The 21286-nt window shown below is 39.7% G+C and overlaps 1 protein-coding gene across 1 annotated transcript in view; it reads right to left on the reverse strand.

Moving 5' to 3' along the window:
- Positions 1 to 21286, reverse strand: part of LOC126334847 (general odorant-binding protein 83a-like) — a 48791-nt gene that overhangs the window by 24338 nt on the left and 3167 nt on the right. Inside the window, exon 2 of the mRNA XM_049997517.1 lies at positions 10822 to 10897. Coding sequence (XP_049853474.1) covers positions 10822 to 10897 — 76 coding nt within the window. The remainder of the gene's footprint in view (positions 1 to 10821; positions 10898 to 21286) is intronic.

The following is a 21286-nucleotide window of genomic DNA, read 5'->3' on the forward strand; positions in this document are numbered from 1 at the left end:
TGTGTGCGCCAACTGGGACTTGAACCCTCAAAGGGTGTGGGGCAAAGTCAGGACATGCAGGGACCAAGTAGCAATTGGTATTGTAATTGTAAACTGTCGAAGCTGCATTGGTAAAGTACTGGAACTTCAAGCGCTGATAGAAGGCACTGAACCTGAAATCATTATAGGTACAGAAAGCTGGCTAAAGCCAGAGATAAATTCTACTGAAATTTTTACAAAGGCACCGGTGGTGGTGTGTTTAGTAGTAGTTTATCCTGTAGTGAAATAGAAGTGGATAGTTCCTGTGAATTATTACTGGTGGAGGTTATACTCAACAACTGAGCTAGGTTAATAATTGGCTCCTTTTACCAACCTCCCGACTCTGCAGCATTAGTGGCAGAACAACTGAGAGAAAATCTGGAATACATTTCACATAAATTTCCTCAGCATGTTATAGTCTTAGGTGAAGATTTCAATTTACCAGATGTAGACTGGGACACTCAGATGTTTAGGACGGGTGGTAGGGACAGAGAATTGAGTGACATTATACTGAGTGCACTATCCGAAAATTACCTCTAGCAATTAAACAGAGAATCAACTTGTGGAGATAATATCTTGGACCTACTGATAACAAACAGATCCGAACTTTTTGACTCTGTAAGCACAGAACAGGGACTCAGTGATCATAAGGCTGTTGCAGCATCCCTGAATGTGGAAGTAAATAGGACTATAAAAAGGGAGGAAGGTTTATCTGTTTAGCAAGAGTAATAGGAGGCAGATTTCAGACTACCTAACAGATCAAAAAGAAAATTTTTGTTCTGACACTGACAATGTTGAGTGTTTATGGAAAAAGTTCAAGGCCATCGTAAAATGCATTTTAGACAGGTACGTGCCAAGTAAAACAGTGAGGGATGGGAAAAACCCTCTGTGGTTCAACAACAAAGTTAGGAATCTACTGCAAAAGCAGAGAGAGCTTCACTGTAAATTTTAACACAGCCAAAACCTCTCAGACAAACAGAAGTTAAACAATGTCAAAGTTAGCGTAAGGAGGGCTATGCGTGAATCATTCAGTGAATTCGAAAGTAAAATTCTATGTACAGACTTGACAGAAAATCCACGGAAGTTCTGGTCTTACGTTAAATCAGTAAGTGGATTGAAACAGCATATCCAGACACTCTGGGATGATAATGGCATTGAAACAGAGGATGACACGCATAATGCTGAAATACTAAACACCTTTTTCCAAAGCTGTTTCACAGAGGAAGACCACATTGCAGTTCCTTCCCTAAATCCTCGCACAAACGAAAAAATGGCTGACATCGAAATAAGTGTCCAAGGAATAGAAACTGAAATCACTCAACAGTGGAAAGTCCACTGGACCTGACTGGATACCAATTTGATTCTACACAGAGTACGCGAAAGAACTTGCCGCCTTTCTAACAGCCATGTACCACATGTCTCTAAAGGAACAGAAGGTTCCAAATTATTGGAAAAGAGCACAGGTAGTTCCAGTTTTCAAGAAGGGTCGTTGAGCAGATGTGCAAAACTATAGGCCTATATTTCTGATATAAATTTGTTGTAGAATTTTAGAACATATTTTTTGCTTGTGTATCAAGTCATTTCTGGAAACCCAGAATCTACTCTGTAGAAATCAACATGGATTCTGGAAACAGCAATCGTGTGAGACCCGACTCACTTTATTTGTTCATAAGACCCAGAAAATATTAGATACAGGCTCCCAGGTAGATACTATTTTCCTTGACTTCCAGAAGGCATTCGATATAGTTCTGCACTGTCGCCTGATAAACAAGGTAAGAGCCTATGGAATATCAGCTGGATTGAAGAGTTTTTAGCAAACAGAACACAGCATGTTGTTCTCAATGGACAGACATCTACAGATGTTAAAGTAACCTCTGGCGAGCCACAGGGGAGTGTTATGGGACCATTGATTTTCACAATATTCATAAATGACCTAATAGATAGTGTCGGAAGTTCCATGCGGCTTTTCGCGGATGATGCTGTAATATATAGAGAAGTTGCAGCTTTAGAAAATTGCAGCTAAATGCAGGAAGATTTGCAGCAGATAGGCACTTGGTGCAGGGAGTGGCAACTGACCCTTAACATAGACAAATGTAATGTACTGTGAATACATAGAAAGAAGGATCCTTTATTGTATAATTATATGATAGCGGAACAAACACTGGTAGCAGTTACTTCTGTAAAGTATCTGGGACTATGCATACAGAATGATTTGAAGTGGAATGATCATATAACATTAATTGTTGGTAAGGCGGGTGCCAGGTTGAGATTCATTGAAAGAGTCCTTAGAAAATGTAGTCCATCAACAAAGGAGGTGGCTTACAAAACACTCATTCGACCTATACTTGAGTATTGCTCATTGGTGTGGGATCCATACCAGGTCAGGTTGACAGAGGAGATAGAGAAGATCCAAAGAAGAGTGGTACATTTCATCACAGGGTTATTTGGTAAGCATGATAGCGTTACGGAGATGTTTAGCAAACTCAAGTGGCAGACGTTTGCAAAAGAGGCACTCCTTATCGCGGTGTAGCTTGCTGTCCAGGTTTCGAGAGGGTGCGTTTCTGGATGAATATATTGCTTTCCCCTACTTATACCTCCCGAGGAGATCACAAATGTAAAATTAGAGAGATACGAGTGCGCACAGAAGCTTTATGGCAGTTCTTCCTGCAAACCATATGCGACTGGAACAAGAAAGGGAGGTAATGTAGTGGCATGTAATGTGCCATCTGCCATGCACCATTGGGTGGCTTGTGGAGTTTAAATGTATATGTAGATGTAGATCTCCTGCTTAAATGGCCATATGAGCCACCGAGGACACAGAGGGTAGCGCGATTGAAGGGACTTATCTCTGGCACGCCTCCCTTGAGACCCACATTCGCAACTTATTGTCCTGCACTATATTCATAGTGCCCTTGCCCATCATACTCACTACTCGCAGCTTTATTACCAATTCCCATAAGAGTTTGGGTACTGTTTGTGCATCCACGCAAAAGAAGATGGTAAAATGGTGAGTGAGCCTTATATATATATAAGATGGTATCTATTCTTTCGGACATATCGGAAAGAACAGATACCATCAGTGACCATGCAGCTGTGAGTAATGAGTATGATGGGCAGGGGTACTATGAATATAGTGCAGGACAATAAGCTGTGAATGTGAGTCTCACGGGCAGTGTATCAGAGGTAAGTCCCTTCAGTCGCACTACCCTCTATGTCGTTGGTGGCTCAGATGGATAGAGTGTCTGCCATGTAGGCAGGAGATCCCGGGTTCGAGTCCCAGTTGGGGCACACATTTTCAATTGTCCCCGCTGACTTACATCAATGCCTGTAAGCAGCTAAGGGTATTCATTTATTGTAATTTCATTCTAATGATTTGCATGGTTGCTGATGGTATTTGTTCTTTCATACATGTCCGAAAGAACAGATACCATCTTCATACATATATTTTTAAGAGGTCTGATGGGGTATGTTTCATATTCCCTTTTGAACTGGCAGAGATTCCTAACTTCTTTCACTATGTTAAATGGGAACTTGTTGAATACTTTTGAACCAGAGAACATAATGTGATTCTAACCATAGACAAGAGGTCAATACCTACATGAAAAATATTTTTGTGTCCTATATTATGATAGTGTGTGTCACAGGTCAGTCAAAACTGCACTCCATTATCAGTAACAAAAACTCTTAAGGAACAAATGTCTCTATGTATTAGCAAACATTCCCAAATATTAGAAAGCACCTCTGTGTGATCATTTGGCATTATCTTATGGCAGTAAAAAGTAAATATTCTGTCTACAAAAGTGAGCAGGAAGAATATTGTTTAAATCTGATAACAACATATTTTGCAGACATCTCTTTATACATCTTGTCATTCTCACATTTACTCTCTAACTCTTTTGCTCCCCAACTGTATCCCTTGCTATAATAAAAATTACTTTCGATACAATGTTAACTTAAAGTCCTCCAGTAAAATTTTACTTAGATCGTAATGGTGCAAGTACAAACTGTAAGTACTAGAAATTCACAATAGTGGATTGTAATTATCTATGTTTGTACTGAGGCATAAAATATATTATTGTAATTAAAAAGGAGATTTGGCTAGAAGATTTAGAGTGCAATTACCATTCTGATATGCATATGGGGAAAAAAAGAAAAAAAAAAATGCTGTACGATTTTATCATGACCTCACTTTAATAACTTTAATAGTTTTTCCTCACCTTATAGCTATAAATGCAGTGATAAACTAAAATATGGTATGATAGAAATTGGCAAAATATTAGCACACGAAACTGGTAAAATGGGTGAATGTTTAGTTTTGAATGTGTAATGTGAAAAATTACAGTTTGACAACTATTAGGTTGGTGCCTACATTTGTAGCATTTTTGTTTTGCATGTTGTTATTCCTGCTGCTTTGGGGTTTATTTGTCAATTGTCATTTTTTAGTTGTAGTTCAGTGTTGTTACTTGATTTTAGATGTCATTTCATTGTTTGGGGAGAGTGAGTGAAGCAGTCAGCTAGAAAATACACTCCTGGAAATTGAAATAAGAACACCGTGAATTCATTGTCCCAGGAAGGGGAAACTTTATTGACACATTCCTGGGGTCAGATACATCACATGATCACACTGACAGAACCACAGGCACATAGACACAGGCAACAGAGCATGCACAATGTCGGCACTAGTACAGTGTATATCCACCTTTCGCAGCAATGCAGGCTGCTATTCTCCCATGGAGACGATCGTAGAGATGCTGGATGTAGTCCTGTGGAACGGCTTGCCATGCCATTTCCACCTGGCGCCTCAGTTGGACCAGCGTTCGTGCTGGACGTGCAGACCGCGTGAGACGACGTTTCATCCAGTCCCAGACATGCTCAATGGGGGACAGATCCGGAGATCTTGCTGGCCAGGGTAGTTAACTTACACCTTCTAGAGCACGTTGGGTGGCACGGGATACATGCGGACGTGCATTGTCCTGTTGGAACAGCAAGTTCCCTTTTCGGTCTAGGAATGGTAGAACGATGGGTTCGATGACGGTTTCAATGTACCGTGCACTATTCAGTGTCCCCTCGACGATCACCAGAGGTGTATGGCCAGTGTAGGAGATCGCTCCCCACACCATGATGCCGGGTGTTGGCCCTGTGTGCCTCTGTCGTATGCAGTCCTGATTGTGGCGCTCACCTGCACGGCGCCAAACACGCATACGACCATCATTGGCACCAAGGCAGAAGCGACTCTCATCGCTGAAGACGACACGTCTCCATTCGTCCCTCCATTCACGCCTGTCGCGACACCACTGCAGGCGGGCTGCACGATGTTGGGGCGTGAGCGGAAGACGGCCTAACGGTGTGCGGGACCGTAGCCCAGCTTCATGGAGACGGTTGCGAATGGTCCTCGCCGATACCCCAGGAGCAACAGTGTCCCTAATTTGCTGGGAAGTAGCGGTGCGGTCCCCTACGGCACTGCGTAGGATCCTACGGTCTTGGCGTGCATCCGTGCGTCGCTGCGGTCCGGTCCCAGGTCGACGGGCACGTGCACCTTCCGCCGACCACTGGCGACAACATCGATGTACTGTGGAGACCTCACGCCCCACGTGTTGAGCAGTTAGGCGGTACGTCTACCCGGCCTCCCGCATGCCCACTATACGCCCTCTCTCAAAGTCCGTCAACTGCACATACGGTTCACGCCCACGCTGTCGCGGCATGCTACCAGTGTTAAAGACTGCGATGGAGCTCCGTATGCCACGGCAAACTGGCTGACACTGATGGCGGCGGTGCACAAATGGTGCGCAGCTAGCGCCATTCGACGGCCGACACCGCGGTTCCTGGTGTGTCCGCTGTGCCGTGCGTGTGATCATTGCTTGTACAGCCCTCTCGCAGTGTCCGGAGCAAGTATGGTGGGTCTGACACACCGGTGTCAATGTGTTCTTTTTTTCATTTCCAGGAGTGTAGAATGCCAAGTGCAGAAGTCAGAATGTTTCTGACATACATTTCATAGATACCTCAGAAAAAAAAGCACAGGTCACACCTGTCTACAAGAAGGGCAGTACAAGTGATACACAAAACTACTATCCAGTGTCCTTGACATTGATTTGTTGTAGAATCTTAGAACATATTCTGAGCTCAAACATAATTAGGTGCCTTTAGCAGAATAACCTCCTAAATTCCAACCAGCATGGATTCCAAAAATATCAATCATGTGAAACCCCACTCTCACTTTTCTCACATTACATACTGAAAGCTTTGAATCTAGGCAGTCAGGTAGATGCAGTATTTCTTGATTTCTGAAAAACATTTGCCTCATTACCACACATAGGCTTATTGTCAAAAGTATGATCATATGGGGTATCAAGTGAAATTTAGGTGTCTTTAGCAGAATGACCTCCTAAATTCCAATCAGCATGAATTCCAAAAATATCAATCATGTGAAACCCCACTCTCACTTTTCTCACATTACATACTGAAAGCTTTGAATCTAGGCAGTCAGGTAGATGCAGTATTTCTTGATTTCTGAAAAACATTTGACTCATTACCACACTTAGGCTTATTGTCAAAAGTATGATCATATGGGGTATCAAATGAAATTTGTGACTGGATTGATGACTCTTTGGTAGGGAGAATGCAGCACGTTATCTTGGATGGAGAGTCATCATCAGATGTAGCAGTAACTTTTAGTGTGCCCCAGGGATGTGTGTTGTTGGTACCCTTGCTTTTCATGCTGCAATTTGATAACTTTGTGGACAGTAGCAATAGTAACTTCAGACTTTTTGCAGATGATGCCATTATCTGTAATGAACTACTGTCTGAAAGAAATTGCATAAATATTTAGTCAGATCTTGATAAGATTTCAAAGTGGTCCAAAGATTGGCAGCTTTATTTAAAGATTCAGAAGTATAAAATTATGCCCTTCACTAAATGAAAGAGTGATATGCCCTATGACTGTAATATCAACGAGTCACTGTTCGAATTGGCCAACTCACACAGAAACCTGGGTGTCACATTTCATGGGGATATGAAAGGGAATGATTACAAATGCTCAGTCATGGTTAAATAAGGTGGTAGTTTTTGATTTCTTGATAGAATACTGGGGAAGTGCAATCAGTCTACAATGGAGACTGCTTACAAATCACTCATATGACTGGTTTTAGAATATTGCTAAAGTTTGTGGGACCCATACCAAACAGGACTAACAGGAGATACTGAACATATACAGAGAAGGGCAACACAAATGGTGACAGGTTTGTTTGTTCCATGAGAGACTGTCACAGAGATATTGAAGGAACTGAAGTGGGAGACTCTTGAAGACTGTTCTGAGGAAGTCTATTAGCAAAGTTTCAAAAACTGGCTTTAAATGATGACCCTAGGCACACACTACAATTTCCTACATATCACTCACATAGGGTCATGAGGATAAGATTAAAACAATTATTGCATGCACAGAGGCATTCCAACAATCATTATCCCTGCACTCCATATCTGAATGAAACAGGAAGAAATCCTAATAACTGGCGCAGTGGGATTGTACCCTCTGCCATGCACCTCACAGTGGTTTGCAGAGTATAGATGTAGATATTCTTCTGTTTGAGTTCTTTAGAGGGGTGAGTGCATTGTAGGCAGACAGGAACATTCATGCTGTGTGTGGGGATAACACCTTTGAACAGAGCATGGAAAGAAAATTTTTCTCATTTTAAGGAGGACTGTTTTGACATTAGTGGCTCACCACATTCAGGAAGACCTTCAAGGTTTGATTAAGATCATTTAAATGCATTAATCCACTATGATCCATGTCATTGTTATCGAGAATAAGTAAATGTGATGAAATGTGATCATTCCACCATTATGTCACATTTGCCTACAATGTGGAGTTTCCAAAAACTGGATTTATGGATACCACATGCTGTAAGCCAGAATCACAAAAATCAGCCAATGGCTATAAGTGCATCTCTGCTTGCTCATCATCTGTCAGCTCATGAACATCACTGACCATTCCTGTCCTGTATCATTACTGTTGATGAGAAATGGTGTCCTGATGCAAACATAAGGAAAAGAAAGGGATGGTTGAGCCCAAACAAAACAAAATTCTCCATACCAAGACCTATATGTGTCCACAAAATGTTGTGCATCTTGTGGAACAGTGAGTGTGTGGTGTTTTACAAATAGCTTCCCTGAGGTGTAACCATCAATTTATTGTCAGCAACTGAGATGTCTTGCAGATGCTGTCCAAGAACAAAGACCAGGAAGACTGCATGATGTGATGCTACTCCAGGATAATGCCTGCCAGCATTCTGCTGGACTGACAGAAACCTCTACACAGGAGTTGGGTTGGGAAGTCATTCCACACCCATCTTATTCACCTCCTGACTTTGCCCCATCAGATTTTCACCTCTTCTGCTCTCTGTCAAGTAGTCTTTAAGAAACTTGCTTTCCAGGTGAAAATGCACTCCAAACATGACTCAAAGAGTTCTTCACCTCAAAACCATGTGATTTCTATAGTCACAGAATGAAAAAGTTACCCCAGCATTGGCAGGCTGTTGTAAACAGTGAAGGAGAATATATTATTGATGACTAAAAGGTCAGTGATGTGTAACTTTTACAGTTATTAAACTTATAGAAAAATGATATGAACTTATGCACAAACTTAGTATTCTTTCATTTATATTATAATTATAAGTTTTCCATGTTTATTATTATAACTACATCTTGTGCAACAGAATCATACAATGCAAAAATATAGTTTTCGAGTGTTTATCAATGAAGTTGACCCCTGCCTGGTCTGTTTTAAAGTTGTACACATATTGTGTAATTATATCATGCTCTTCACCAGTTTATTGTACCTTTTTTCATTATTTGCTGCTTACAAGACTTACAACAATACAGAACATATATAAACATGATTTTTTTTAAAAAGATAACTAATGTCTACAATCAAGATAATTTATATATGGAGGTCAGGGAATAACAAATACAATTCAAATAACTCTTGCAATAAAGACAAAGAGTTTCATGTTTCAAGAAACTAATTTAAGGAGTAAAATCAGTGTTCAGCCAAGTAGCCCTTTACCTATATTTTAAACAGTTTAGTGTCTTTTAATAATTTTATGTGTGCAGGTAAAGCAATGATGAATTTGATGCTAGGGTGCAAGATATCTTTCTGAAAAAATGTCATTCTTGTTTTTTTTACATGGGTCTCTTCCTTTTGTTTAATATTGTAATTATGTAGAATGTAATTTTGATAAGTAGACTCTCAACAGCAGTCCATTCTTTCCCCTACAGGACATTTAAGAAGGCATACTACTCCATAAAAGAGTATCAGGAATCAGACTTAAGTGACGAAGTAGTGACCTCTGACATACTAAGTTGTGATAAATAAATGGCAAAAAGGGTCCTGCATATATAATTTACACATTTATGTGCAACAATGTGTCAGTGATGTAAATATCATGAAATTTTTATGTACTTCATGTCTCTTAGCTTTATGGGTAAATATTTACACCAATAACATATAAAATATTTGAAGGTGGATAAATTCTATTCTGCTTTGTTGAGATGATCTATCTTATCCACAGTTTCTCTTTTACCCCTTTCCATAATGCTTTTGTCCTTTGTAAGCTTTAAAGTATCTGTCAAATTCAGATGTGGTCCATCTTTTCTTAGCTACATTTCCTGGCACAAGATTTTAATGTGCCAAACTCAATCACCCACCTGTTACGGATGTTTGTACCCTGTTGAGTTCTGTAACTCATTTTTGACACTTCCAGTGGCATCTAGAGCTGCATATTGCAACTGGGCAAGTCAACCTGTTCAGTGGAACCTGCTCCCTGTAGGAAATTCATGTAGCTGTGTTGGGTGCAACTACCTAGAGCATCTGACCCTTTGGTAATGGCACCAGATAACTTGAAGATGCCACAGCAAGTGGTCATGTGTGTGAGTCTGGCAAGCTACACTGTTTGCAGAACATTTTTTTTGTCACTTGATATAATGAATATGTTTTTGTATCAAATACCTGGTGGTGTATTATCTGAGTGGAAATAAGGCAAGGCAAAGAGTCTTTTCAGATAATACACTTGTAATGTAAGTGCACTAATGGAGGGCCAGAGGCCCTGCATTGGTACACACACATTCTCTTAAAATTTTAAAGGGAAAGCAAGATTGAAGCAGTTTACCACAATTTCTGTGAAAAATTGAAATTTGTACGATACTTTACACTGCTCATTAACTGCATCCCAAGATTTTTGCTCTAAGTAGCTTCTGAATGGTGTTCTGAGGTTGCTATAGAGCCTACCTTGAAAAGTAAATTGATTGCTTTGTGTTATGTGGTGAGTTATTTGGAGTATCAGAATGTATGACTTGTGCATGGTGATCCCTTAGACCCATATTTAGTACTTGTAAATGTAATTTTGCTTATTAGCAGTAATTGTTATCTGACACGAAATGGAGCTGGAATATTCAGTTTCACAAGTGGTGGAGTGGATACTGCTCTCTATGTTGTAGGTTGATAATATATTTAATGATTTAGTTTTTTCCCTTTATGGTTTACTAAAATCTACATTAAAGTGTCCATAGACAAGCACATGAATTGTTTTTCTTTTTGCTCTCATTGTTTTGTTTAGTGCTAGTTTGAGTTTCAAAAAAAAGTTTTTCGGGTTTCTATTTGGAGATCTATATAAACACAGAATAATTATTAATATGACTAATTCTCTTCTCTATCCTTGCACTACCCACCCATATCATTAACTGTAATAATGTCAGTAATGATGGTACACTACATTCTAATGTTCCACCCATACTTCCTTCTTTCATCTTTACCTCTTGGCACCCCAGTAGATCCACGGCACTTGTGGTCCACTTCCTTTGCTGCATCCATAATTCGTCCAGTCAGTTTCTGTGAACCAAAGTAAAATAAAAGTGATCAGTGTAACAAAATTGATCTAACAAAATATTTCATGGATATGTAATTTCCTATCCACGTGTCACTGAAAGCACCAACAATACGAATACAGATTGGTTATGCAAAACTCAGCTCACACTTTTCTTGGATGACATCTTGAAAGTTAGCTAGATGCAGTACTTAATGACTTCCAGAAGGTATTATTTGAATCTGTAATGTACCAATGCTCATTACTAAAACTATAACTGTTTGAGGAATCAAGCGAAATTTGTGTCTGAATAGAGGTTTTATTGGCAGGGAGAACACAGCACATTGTTTAGAATGGAGAGTCATTGACAGACATAGAAGAAATTGCAAGCATGGCACAAGGGAAATCTGTTGGGATACTTATTGTTCATGTTGTATAATAATGAGATGCACACAATATTGATAGGAGCCTCAGACTTTCTTCAGATGACACAGTTATCTACAATGAAATATTGTCTGAAAAAGCTGCACAAACATTCAGTTAGATCTTGATGAGATATTACAATGGTGTAAAGATTGGTAACTTGCTTTAAATGTTCGGAAATATAAAATTTTGCAATAAACACGATGAAAAAATGTAGTATCCTATGACCAAATTCTCAGTGAGCCACAGATAGAATTGATCGGCTCATACAATACAAAACAACTGGTTGTAGCACATTCAGGATGACAGGGTTTGGTATGTTGGCAGAATAGTATGAAAATTCAGTCAGTCTGCAGAGAAGATTGTGTAATAAAAGCTAGTATGACTATGACTCATCTTAAAACATTGCTGAAGTGTGTGGTACCCATGCCATATATGACTATCAGGAGATACTGAACATACACAAAGAAGGGCACAACAAATAGTCACAGATTTGTCTGATGTATGAGAGAGAATTATGGAGATGCTGGAAAAGCTAAACTGGCAGAGGCTTAACTATTTAGTGAAAATCTACTTACAGTGTGTAAAGGGAGCCCATCCTCTAATATTACCTTTATTCAACAGAAGTAATTGATACCAAAAATATTTTTGAATCTTGTATAGGTTAATATTAGCTCTTAAACTAAAAGAATTTCATATGATTTTCTATATGATGTGGTATATTTCAGGCTAAAATGTATAAAAAGGAATAACTTTGTTACAATCAATACGTACTAACTTTATATGTACACTTAGAATTACTTTTCTTTTAGAAACATTTGAAATTATGAAATATTTGGCACATTTAAAATTCCTATTATTAATTGCACAATCTGACAAGAGGCCTATTTATTAAATTTATTTCTGGACTCATTTACAAAATAATAATATAACTTGGTGAAGATTCTTCCTTTGTCAAGAAAGTTTGTAAACTCTATTAGTTTTGCAAGCTCTTTGGAATATTGGTCATACTTCAGAATGACTTAGTAGTGGGCATGCCTCTGATGAGATCAGATGTGTTTTTATGTTTGGCAACAACAATGTGATTTGTGGTGATATAGAAGTGGAAATTGCAAAGATGGTGTGATATAGAAGAATGTGACATATTAAAATTAATAAAAACAGAAATCATGGAGCAGTCTTACTTAAACATTATCATGTCATTTGGAACCAACAGTGTCAAAAATTTCAGCCTCAAGAATCAACCCTAGACGTGACGAACTGGAGCCAACTATGAGAAAAGAAGATAAGTAAAAAAAAGTTTATTTGTAAATCTTACTCCTGTCTTAGCTTATGAAACGAGTCAGTTGTGAAGAGAGGGAAAATTTGCTGGTGATGTGAGGGAGGGTAAGATTACAAGTGTTTCAAGATCCAGTTTTAAATGATGATTCTAGTAATATACTAATAAAATCCCTATGTCTGACTTCAGTTGGGATGACAACTATAAGATTAGCTAATTACAGTGCATAGAGGGGCATTTATACATTCATTCTTCCCATGCTCCTTCTGCAGACAGAATGGAAAGAAGCCCTGATAACTGGTACAGTGGGAAGTACCATATGGCCACACTTAACAGTGGTTTTCAGACTAAAAGTCAATGAATACACAGTCATCATAGTAGCAAGAATAGTGCAATTTACACAGAGATGTGGGGCTGATCTCATAAGGCCATTTCCACATCAGAGGAATAGAAAGCTCTGGTTGATTGATATTGATATAGAAATAGAAAAGTATCTAACAGGGAGGGATATGTGTGAGCTGTAGGTAAGTCTCCAACGAGATAGTGTTTGTTAGATGCTGTTCGTTTTAAAGGGAGATTTAATTCATGGCATCTAGCAATGAGTAATTCACATAGGTGATTAATGTTAGTTACCTGTTTGGTTTACTCAACCTGACAACATATTTCATTCATGCTGGTCTGTGTAGGGCATATTCAAATCTGTTGCTAAGTGAACTTATGCCAGTGGAGATTAAAATGTAATTGTGAGAGTTGAAATACCATTATATGTGGCTGGATTTCACAATGTCTATATTATACTGCCTTTAGGCCTACGCTGGACCATGTACCACTTAATTATGTGAACATTTCTCTTAGCTTAATACTCTCTCATCCTGAAAGTATGGGTAGTTTTCAGTTTCTGGATCCATTTTACTCAAGTTCTTGGATGCACTTTAACTGCCTTTAGTAATTGGAAGAAATCTGATGTTCATTTAAGTCTTCTGTACTGGGATCTATAGTGAATGATGTGATTAATTTCTGATCATCAAGGTGTTCCTGGAATTTGTTAGTTCATAACAGAGTGCACTTAGTAATTCCACCAATGTAACCCAGGGAGATATCACCTATAATGTTCCCAAACACTCAGTCTTAGGTCTGGTGTTCCTCATATCTGTGAATGATGTTGCTTCTGATATAATCACGCAAAATGAGTTCTTTTTGCAGATGATACTACTATTGTAATCAATCTGTGCATACATACAGAAACAGGTTAAATGGTAAACATTGTTCTTAAAAGTGTCATTAACTGGTTTTCTGCAAATGGTCTCATGCCAATTGTTAAAAAGACAAAACATATTCAGTACTGCCCATCTTGGGAGACTACTCCAATGTTAAGTCTAACACTTGGTGATGAAATAATAAATAGGGTGGAAACTTCAAAATTCTTAGGTGTTCATGTTGATGAGAATTTAAACAGGAAAAATTGCATTTTGGAATTCTTGAAGCAGCTTATCTCAGCCACATGTGTATTTACAATCATTGCAAATCTTGAGGGGATACTAATCAGTACATAAACATATTTTGTATATTTCCATTCAGTAATGTCATGTGGAATGCCCATCTCTAATACAGTAAGTCTTTGTTGTTCAAAACCACGCAATAACGGTAACATGCGTCACTCATCTGTGATCATATTGTAGAGCTTTGTTTAAGTTTGGCATTCTTACTTATGCTGCACAGTTATTACCTCATGAAGTTAATTGTAAATAATCCTCTTCATTTCACAATGAACAATAATCTACATAATTACAATAGCAGAGGAGAAAATGACAGTCATTAATCCACATTACTGTCATATTTAGCACAGAAGAGTGCACAATACTGCAACTAACATTTTTGATAACTGACCCAGTGATATAAAATGCCTGACAGCAAATTAAAATTTGAAAGCAAAGTAAAAAAAAAAAAAATTCTCCTTGACAGCTCCTTCTATTCTGCAGAAGAATTACTTTTGTGGTAATGTTGTGAGTAGGAATTACCAACTCACATCTGTGTATTAAAAAAGCTTACACATGTTCAGAATGTAGCCATACTTACAATTTAATTTGCTGTATGAATATAAAATGACTTGTTCCAGGTAATTAAATTTTGTCAAGCAAATGATCCATGGAACATTGAACTAACTAACTAACTCTGCCACACTGATGCCCATGAAACAGTTGTTATACATTGGGCCTGTGGCAGTTGATGCTTATGGTTATAACTTTCTCCAAATCTTAGGTATTCACAATAGAAGCTCAACATAGAGCTAAGTGGAAATTCAGTGCTTTCACTACTGCCTCATGCATGGGGCAGCCATGTGCTGATAACCTTCATCTTGTCCATTCTGAACTTGACTAATTAGCTAACCACTCCTACAACCATTGCAACATACAGTGAGGTGAAAAAGTGATGGTATACTTCCTAGTATCATGTTGGACCTCCTTTTGCCCAGCTTAGTGCAGCGGCTAAATGTGGCATGGACTCAACACACCATTGGAAGTCCCTTGCAAAAAATTGCGTCATACTGCCCCTGTAGCCATCCATAATTGTGAAAGTCTTGCCAAGTGCAAGATTTTGTGCCCAAACTGACATCTCTAATACTTTCCACAAATATTCGATGGGATTCATGTCTGGTGATTTGAATGGCCAAACCATTCACTCGAATTGTCCAGAATATTCATCATACCGATTGCATACAATTGTGGCCTGGTGACATGGCACATTGTCATCCCTAAAAACACTCCATCTTTGGAAGTATGAAGTTCATGAATGGCTGCAAGTGGTCTAGCCAAACATAACCATTTCCAGCCTTGATTGGTTCAGTAGGAACAGAGAACCCAGCCCATACTGTGTAAGCACAGTCCCCACCATCATGAAGCCATTACCATCTTGCACAGTGCCTTGTTGACAACTTTGGTCCATGGCTTCATTGGGTTCAAATGGCTCAATGGCTCTGAGCGCTATGGAACTTAACATCTGAGGTCATCAGTCTCCTAGAACATAGAACTACTTAAACCTAACTAACCTAAAGACATCACACACATCCATGCCCGAGGCAGGATTCAAACCTGTGACCATGCTTCACTGGGTCTGCATCACACTTGAACCCTACTGTCAGCTTTTACTAACTGAAATCGGGACTCATCTGACCAGGCCACCGTTCTCCAGTAGTGTATGGTCCAACTGATATGGTTACAAGCCCGGACGAGAAGCACTGCATTTGCTATCATACTGTTAGCAAAGGTACTGTGTCGGTCATCTGCTGCATAGCCCCTTAACACCACAATGGATACTAACATTAGTCATACACCCCACGCTGATTTCTGCATTGTTTCATGCAGCATGCGGTGTAGCTTGTCTGTTAGCACTGACAATCTATGCAAATTCCTCTGGTCTCAGTCGTTTAGTGAAGGTCGTTTCCTCTGGTGAGAGTTAGTGCCTGAAATTTGGTATTCTTGGCACACTCCTGACACTGTGGGTCTTGGAATACTGAATTCCCTAACAATTTCCGAAACGGAATGTCTAATATGTCTAGCTCCAACTACCATTCCACGTTCAAAGTCTGTTAATTCTCAGTTTCATGAAGTACAAATAACAGCTCCACCAACGTGCTGCACTTCCCTTTTATCCCTTGTGTACACAATACTACTACCATCTATATATGTGCATTTCGCTATCCCAATGACTTTTGCAGCCTCAGTGTACGCCGACTGTGCAGTCACATGACCCATAGCACTTTCCCTCCAATACAGTGACATCTCTGACTGATCATGTACACCATATTTAACTGAAGCAAAGCATTGGTGATTACATACCAGAGAGCGGGAATACTGATTTCTACGTTCACTTGCTGTTTAACATTCACAGATATTTCCTATAAGATTAAGATCAGGCGATTTAGGGAGCCAGTCTAGATGTGATTGGGTATGTATGCGTGCATCCTTGTGAACAGAACTGTTGTCAGCTTGGAAGACGAGAGCATCCACAGTGTACTTATAATGGAGATGTAAAGGAGAGGGCACTACTCGGTCATCGCTAATGTTGAAATATAAACATCCTGGTAACCCAAATGAATTGGATCAAGTCAAAGAAAAAAAAAAAGCAAGAAGACATCAGCGAACTGAACCACCTTCAGCTTGTACTACACCCTCCATACACTGCAGGTTAAACACTTAGGCCGTGCTCGAAGCCTTGCATTATTTAAAGAGGTGCAAAATTGTGACTCATCAGACCACACTACACATCTCCACTCAGTCACAATACAGTTCCAGCATTATTTGGCCCATTTAAGATGCTCAGCTCTTTGTGAAGCACCCAAATTCAAATGTCCACTGTTCTCTTTCCAGTGTTCTCTTGGAAACTGGTTATGAGCCTGCATTCATCACAGCACAATTCCCATCGTTATTTAAACTGATTGACATTAGCTTGGCGTGAAATTAGTCTCCAATCCTGGCCCATTAGGAACTTTTTATGAGCACTGTTTTTCTGGCCCGGGTCTTTGGGGAGGGGGGGAGGGGGAGCGGGGAAACCGGGGTACGAGCCATGGGTGGCATTTTCAGGGAGCGCCAAATTCTTATTCTTGCTGAAAAAAACGTTGTTTCACAAAGTGCCTAGCATCCTGCGCACATTGGTCTATCGATTGTTCGTATGATTTTGAAACGCATCCCTGTTGGTTTTTTAACATTTTTGAACACATTTTAAGTTGATTTCCGTCGAATCATAAGCTGATTTTTTAATGCATGCATAGTGTGCATAACGTCTCTGCCAGGGAATCCCCATCGCATCTAGAAATAAAAAAAAATTCCACAGACAAAAGGGGAAGGGGCTATGCGAGCTCAGCCGAATAAACCCCGACTGGTGAATGGCAATCGCTGTTGGTTTATGTGGTTGATTGCGCGTGCCATTGATAGCGTTGTTATAATTATTAGTGAAATCCATAGATTCAGATAAAAAGTTCAGAAATAAACAACTAACAGGAATAACAGGAAGAAGGGTTACATATTATCTGCTCGATGTATCGAAGAAAATGAAATTTTGACCAAAATTTTTTGACAGAATGCAATACTACTAAGGGCCAGTTATGCAGTCCCTGGTTAGCAGCCGCGCAAGTTCTATTCTCAAAATAGCACGGAAAACTCGTTGCACGAACATGTAATAAAGCTTAACCGGAGTTTAACGCGCGGTAACTGTCTGGGTGATTGTGGCACCGTTAGCGAAGTTAACTGGAAAATAAGTTTTGACAATGGCGGGAATAGTTACAGAATTAGTGATGACGATATCGTTTGTTACAACGAGGAAGGAGGAGACATCAAACGAATTATATATGAATATGACGATCCCAAATTTACATAAAAAAATTCGTACTGCTACTATTTTTCGGTCTCATGCTTGAGATACTGAAGCATATGAAAGAAATGTGAAACTATTTCCAAAAATTATACTTTTTGCTCGTAGGTGCGTAATAGGCAATTGATATTACACTTCATGAATTATATTCAGTCGTGTTATTTATGTAAAATAACCATTTGCGCCAAAACAGTGTCGATTATTTGGACGTGTTTTACAATTATTACAGTGTTAGAAAGACCTATTTCGTTTCATCTGGTAGAGAGTGACAAAATAGACGTAGTCAATTCGAGAAACCTGTCTTGGGTATTATTAGTATTAACAGCTTTTTCAGTACTAGACAATGACATTTTGATTTTTGATGTGGTAAAATGTTTGACGAACTTTGATGGGTTAATAGATTCTTTTGCAGAAAGGAAAGCACGTCATGTAAAGCTGTAGCAAGATTAGAGAGAAAAAAATGCTGGGACCAAAGGATTGAAGAAATGTGTCTGTCTTGCTTGTCTCTTGTCTTTACTGATTTTCCTGTATTTAATTTTATGTCATACAAAAGAGAAAGTTATTAGCTAATAGACAATAAAGAGGGCAAATTTTCTGAAGAGTTCTTATTCTCCCGGCCACAAATAATCACACCCAGTATTAATTGTGAGTTTTTTTAAGAGAGAAATAGGATGTCAAACGGGTTGACTGGAAGCAGGAGAGGCACCACAGGGCGTTTTAATGTCTACCGTCCCGAATACAGTTTTCATGGCTTCCATTGAAAAATACACACGTTTGAATTCCACAGAGCGAAATACAAAAAATGGTTCAAATGGCTATGAGAACTATGGGCTTAACATCTCAGGTCATCAATCCCCTAGAACTTAGAACTACTTAAACCTAACTAATCAAAGGACATTACACACATCCATGCCCGAGGCAGGATTCAAACCTGCGACCGTAGCGGCCGCGCGGCTCCAGACTGAAGCGCCTAGTACCGCTCGGCCACAAGCGGCCGGCAGAGAAATATAGTGACGTGCGGTAGAAGAATGCTGTGTAAAGAGCCGTGACACTGTATTTTGTCACACTAACGTTCAAATAACATGTCTTACACTTCCTCGAACATATATGTTTTATATATCCAACTCTTCAGAAAGATGTGAGCTACAAAATAAACCTATTTTTGAAAAATCAGTTTTTTCAAATTTTGACGCCTTATCACAAGCGCTCGAGGGGGAGAGCACTATCAAATTTTTGCCCTGGTTTGGAAATTACGTAAATCAAGCGGTGCTGTTCTTACGCTAGATTATGTTGGTAGAACCTTCAGTGTAGCCCCGTTGGAAAGTCTGCGTTAATAAACCAATAAATCGTGAAACTCCGTGCACAGTGTAGTCATGGGCACGATCAAAGAGAATTAATGTTTCCACCATTCTATTACGTCTCCACATCGGCCCATCTTACTCCATGCAATCCACTCGCACTTCACTGCCACCACTTAACGTCAGCAGTGGTCACCTGATCGTCTAATATGAGTTCTACAGGGCTCCAAAGCGGTGTACGCTGTGAGGCTATGAGTGTGCAAAAAATGGTTCAAATGGCTCTGAGCACTATGGGACTTAACTGCTGAGGTCATCAGTCCCCTAGAACGTAGAACTACATAAACCTAACCAACCTAAGGACATCACACACATCCATGCCCGAGGCAGGATTCAAACCTGCGACCGTAGCAGTCGCGCGGTTCCGGACTGAGCGCCTAGAACCGTTAGACCGCCACGGCCGGCTGTGAGTGTGTATGAATCTGCGGGCTGCCTCGGGCATGGATGTGTGTGATGTCCTTAGATTAGTTAGGTTTAAGTAGTTCTAAGTTCAAGGGGACTGATGAACACAGATGTTAAGTCCCATAGTGCTCAGAGCCAATAAAAACCGTCGCCATAACGCTACAGTTAACGGAACGCAGACCTTACAGAATAGTGGAGCAACAATGGCCAAAGTGAATTAATTTAAATGGTCTACGTCCAGATTTATAAATGCTTAGGTTTCGTGAAGCAACCTACTACCATCAATAGAGAGGACGGCTACGGACTTAACGGTGTTCAGGTTGGTTGGCTGCAATCTGAATACGACGGAGCGAGTATTATCGGGAGGCAGCAGCCACCCCTGAGATTAATAACTCATGAATCCAGGCTGCTGACAAGATTAATACACAGATTGGCTTTAGGAAACATCTCTTGGAGGCAGTTATGACGTTGCGCTTGGTACTCGAAACAAGGGTGAAAAAAAAAATCAAGACACATTCACAAGATCTGAGGATCTAGAAAGAAACGTTCGCCAATTTAAATGGTGCGAGATATTCGAAATTCTGCGAAAAATAGGAGTAAGCGACAGAGAAAGACAGGTAATATACAATATGTACAAAAATAAAAGGGAAAAGTAAGACTGGAAGACCTAAAACGAAATGCTAGAACGAAGTGATCAGATTAAATGGCATAAGACAGGGACCCAGTCTTTCACCCCTTCTGTTCAATCTATACATCGAAGAAGCAATAACGAAAATAAAAGAAAGGTTCAAGAAATGAATTAAAATTCAAGGTGGGAGGATGTCAAAGATAAGATTCGCTGATGACACTGCTATCCTCAGTGAAAGTGAAGAAAAATTGCAGGATCTATCGAATGGAATGCACAGTCTAATGGGTACAGAATATGAATTGAAAGTAAATCGAAGACATACGAAAGTTAGAAGAAGCAGCTGAAATGAGGACAGCTAGAAAGTTAACATCAGATTTGGGTATCATGAAGTAGACAAAGTTAAGGAATTTGGTACCTAGGCAGCAAAATAACTCATGATGGACGGAGGGTGTAAGACATAAAAGGCAGACTAACACTGGAAAAAGGGGCTTTCCTGACCAGGAGAAGTCTACTAGTATCAAACATAGGCCTTAATATGAGGAAGAAATTTCTGAGCAAATATATTTGGAACACAGCACTGTATGGCAGTGAAACATGGACTGTGGGAAACAGGAACGGAAGAGAATCGAAGCATTTGAGATATCGTGCTACAGACGAATGTTGAAAATTAGGTAGACTGATAATATAAGGAATGAGGAGGTTCTCTGTAAAATCAGCGAGGAGAGGCATATACTGCAAAGACAGGCTGGACAGTGAAGAGGGAGGCGAGTTTATAGCGACAAGAAGTGCAGTAGTATCGAAGGAAATTGACGGAGATCCGAAATGTGAAATAATTTGGGTGAAGGTCACGGTTAAAGCAGGCTCAGACATGGTAATTGGATATCTCTGTAGGCCCCATGGCTCAGCAGCTGTTGTGGCTGAGCACCTGAAGGATAATTTGGAAAATATTTCGAGTAGATTT

The sequence above is a fragment of the Schistocerca gregaria genome, chromosome 2 (genome assembly GCF_023897955.1).
Source record: "Schistocerca gregaria isolate iqSchGreg1 chromosome 2, iqSchGreg1.2, whole genome shotgun sequence".
NCBI lineage: Eukaryota > Metazoa > Arthropoda > Insecta > Orthoptera > Acrididae > Schistocerca > Schistocerca gregaria.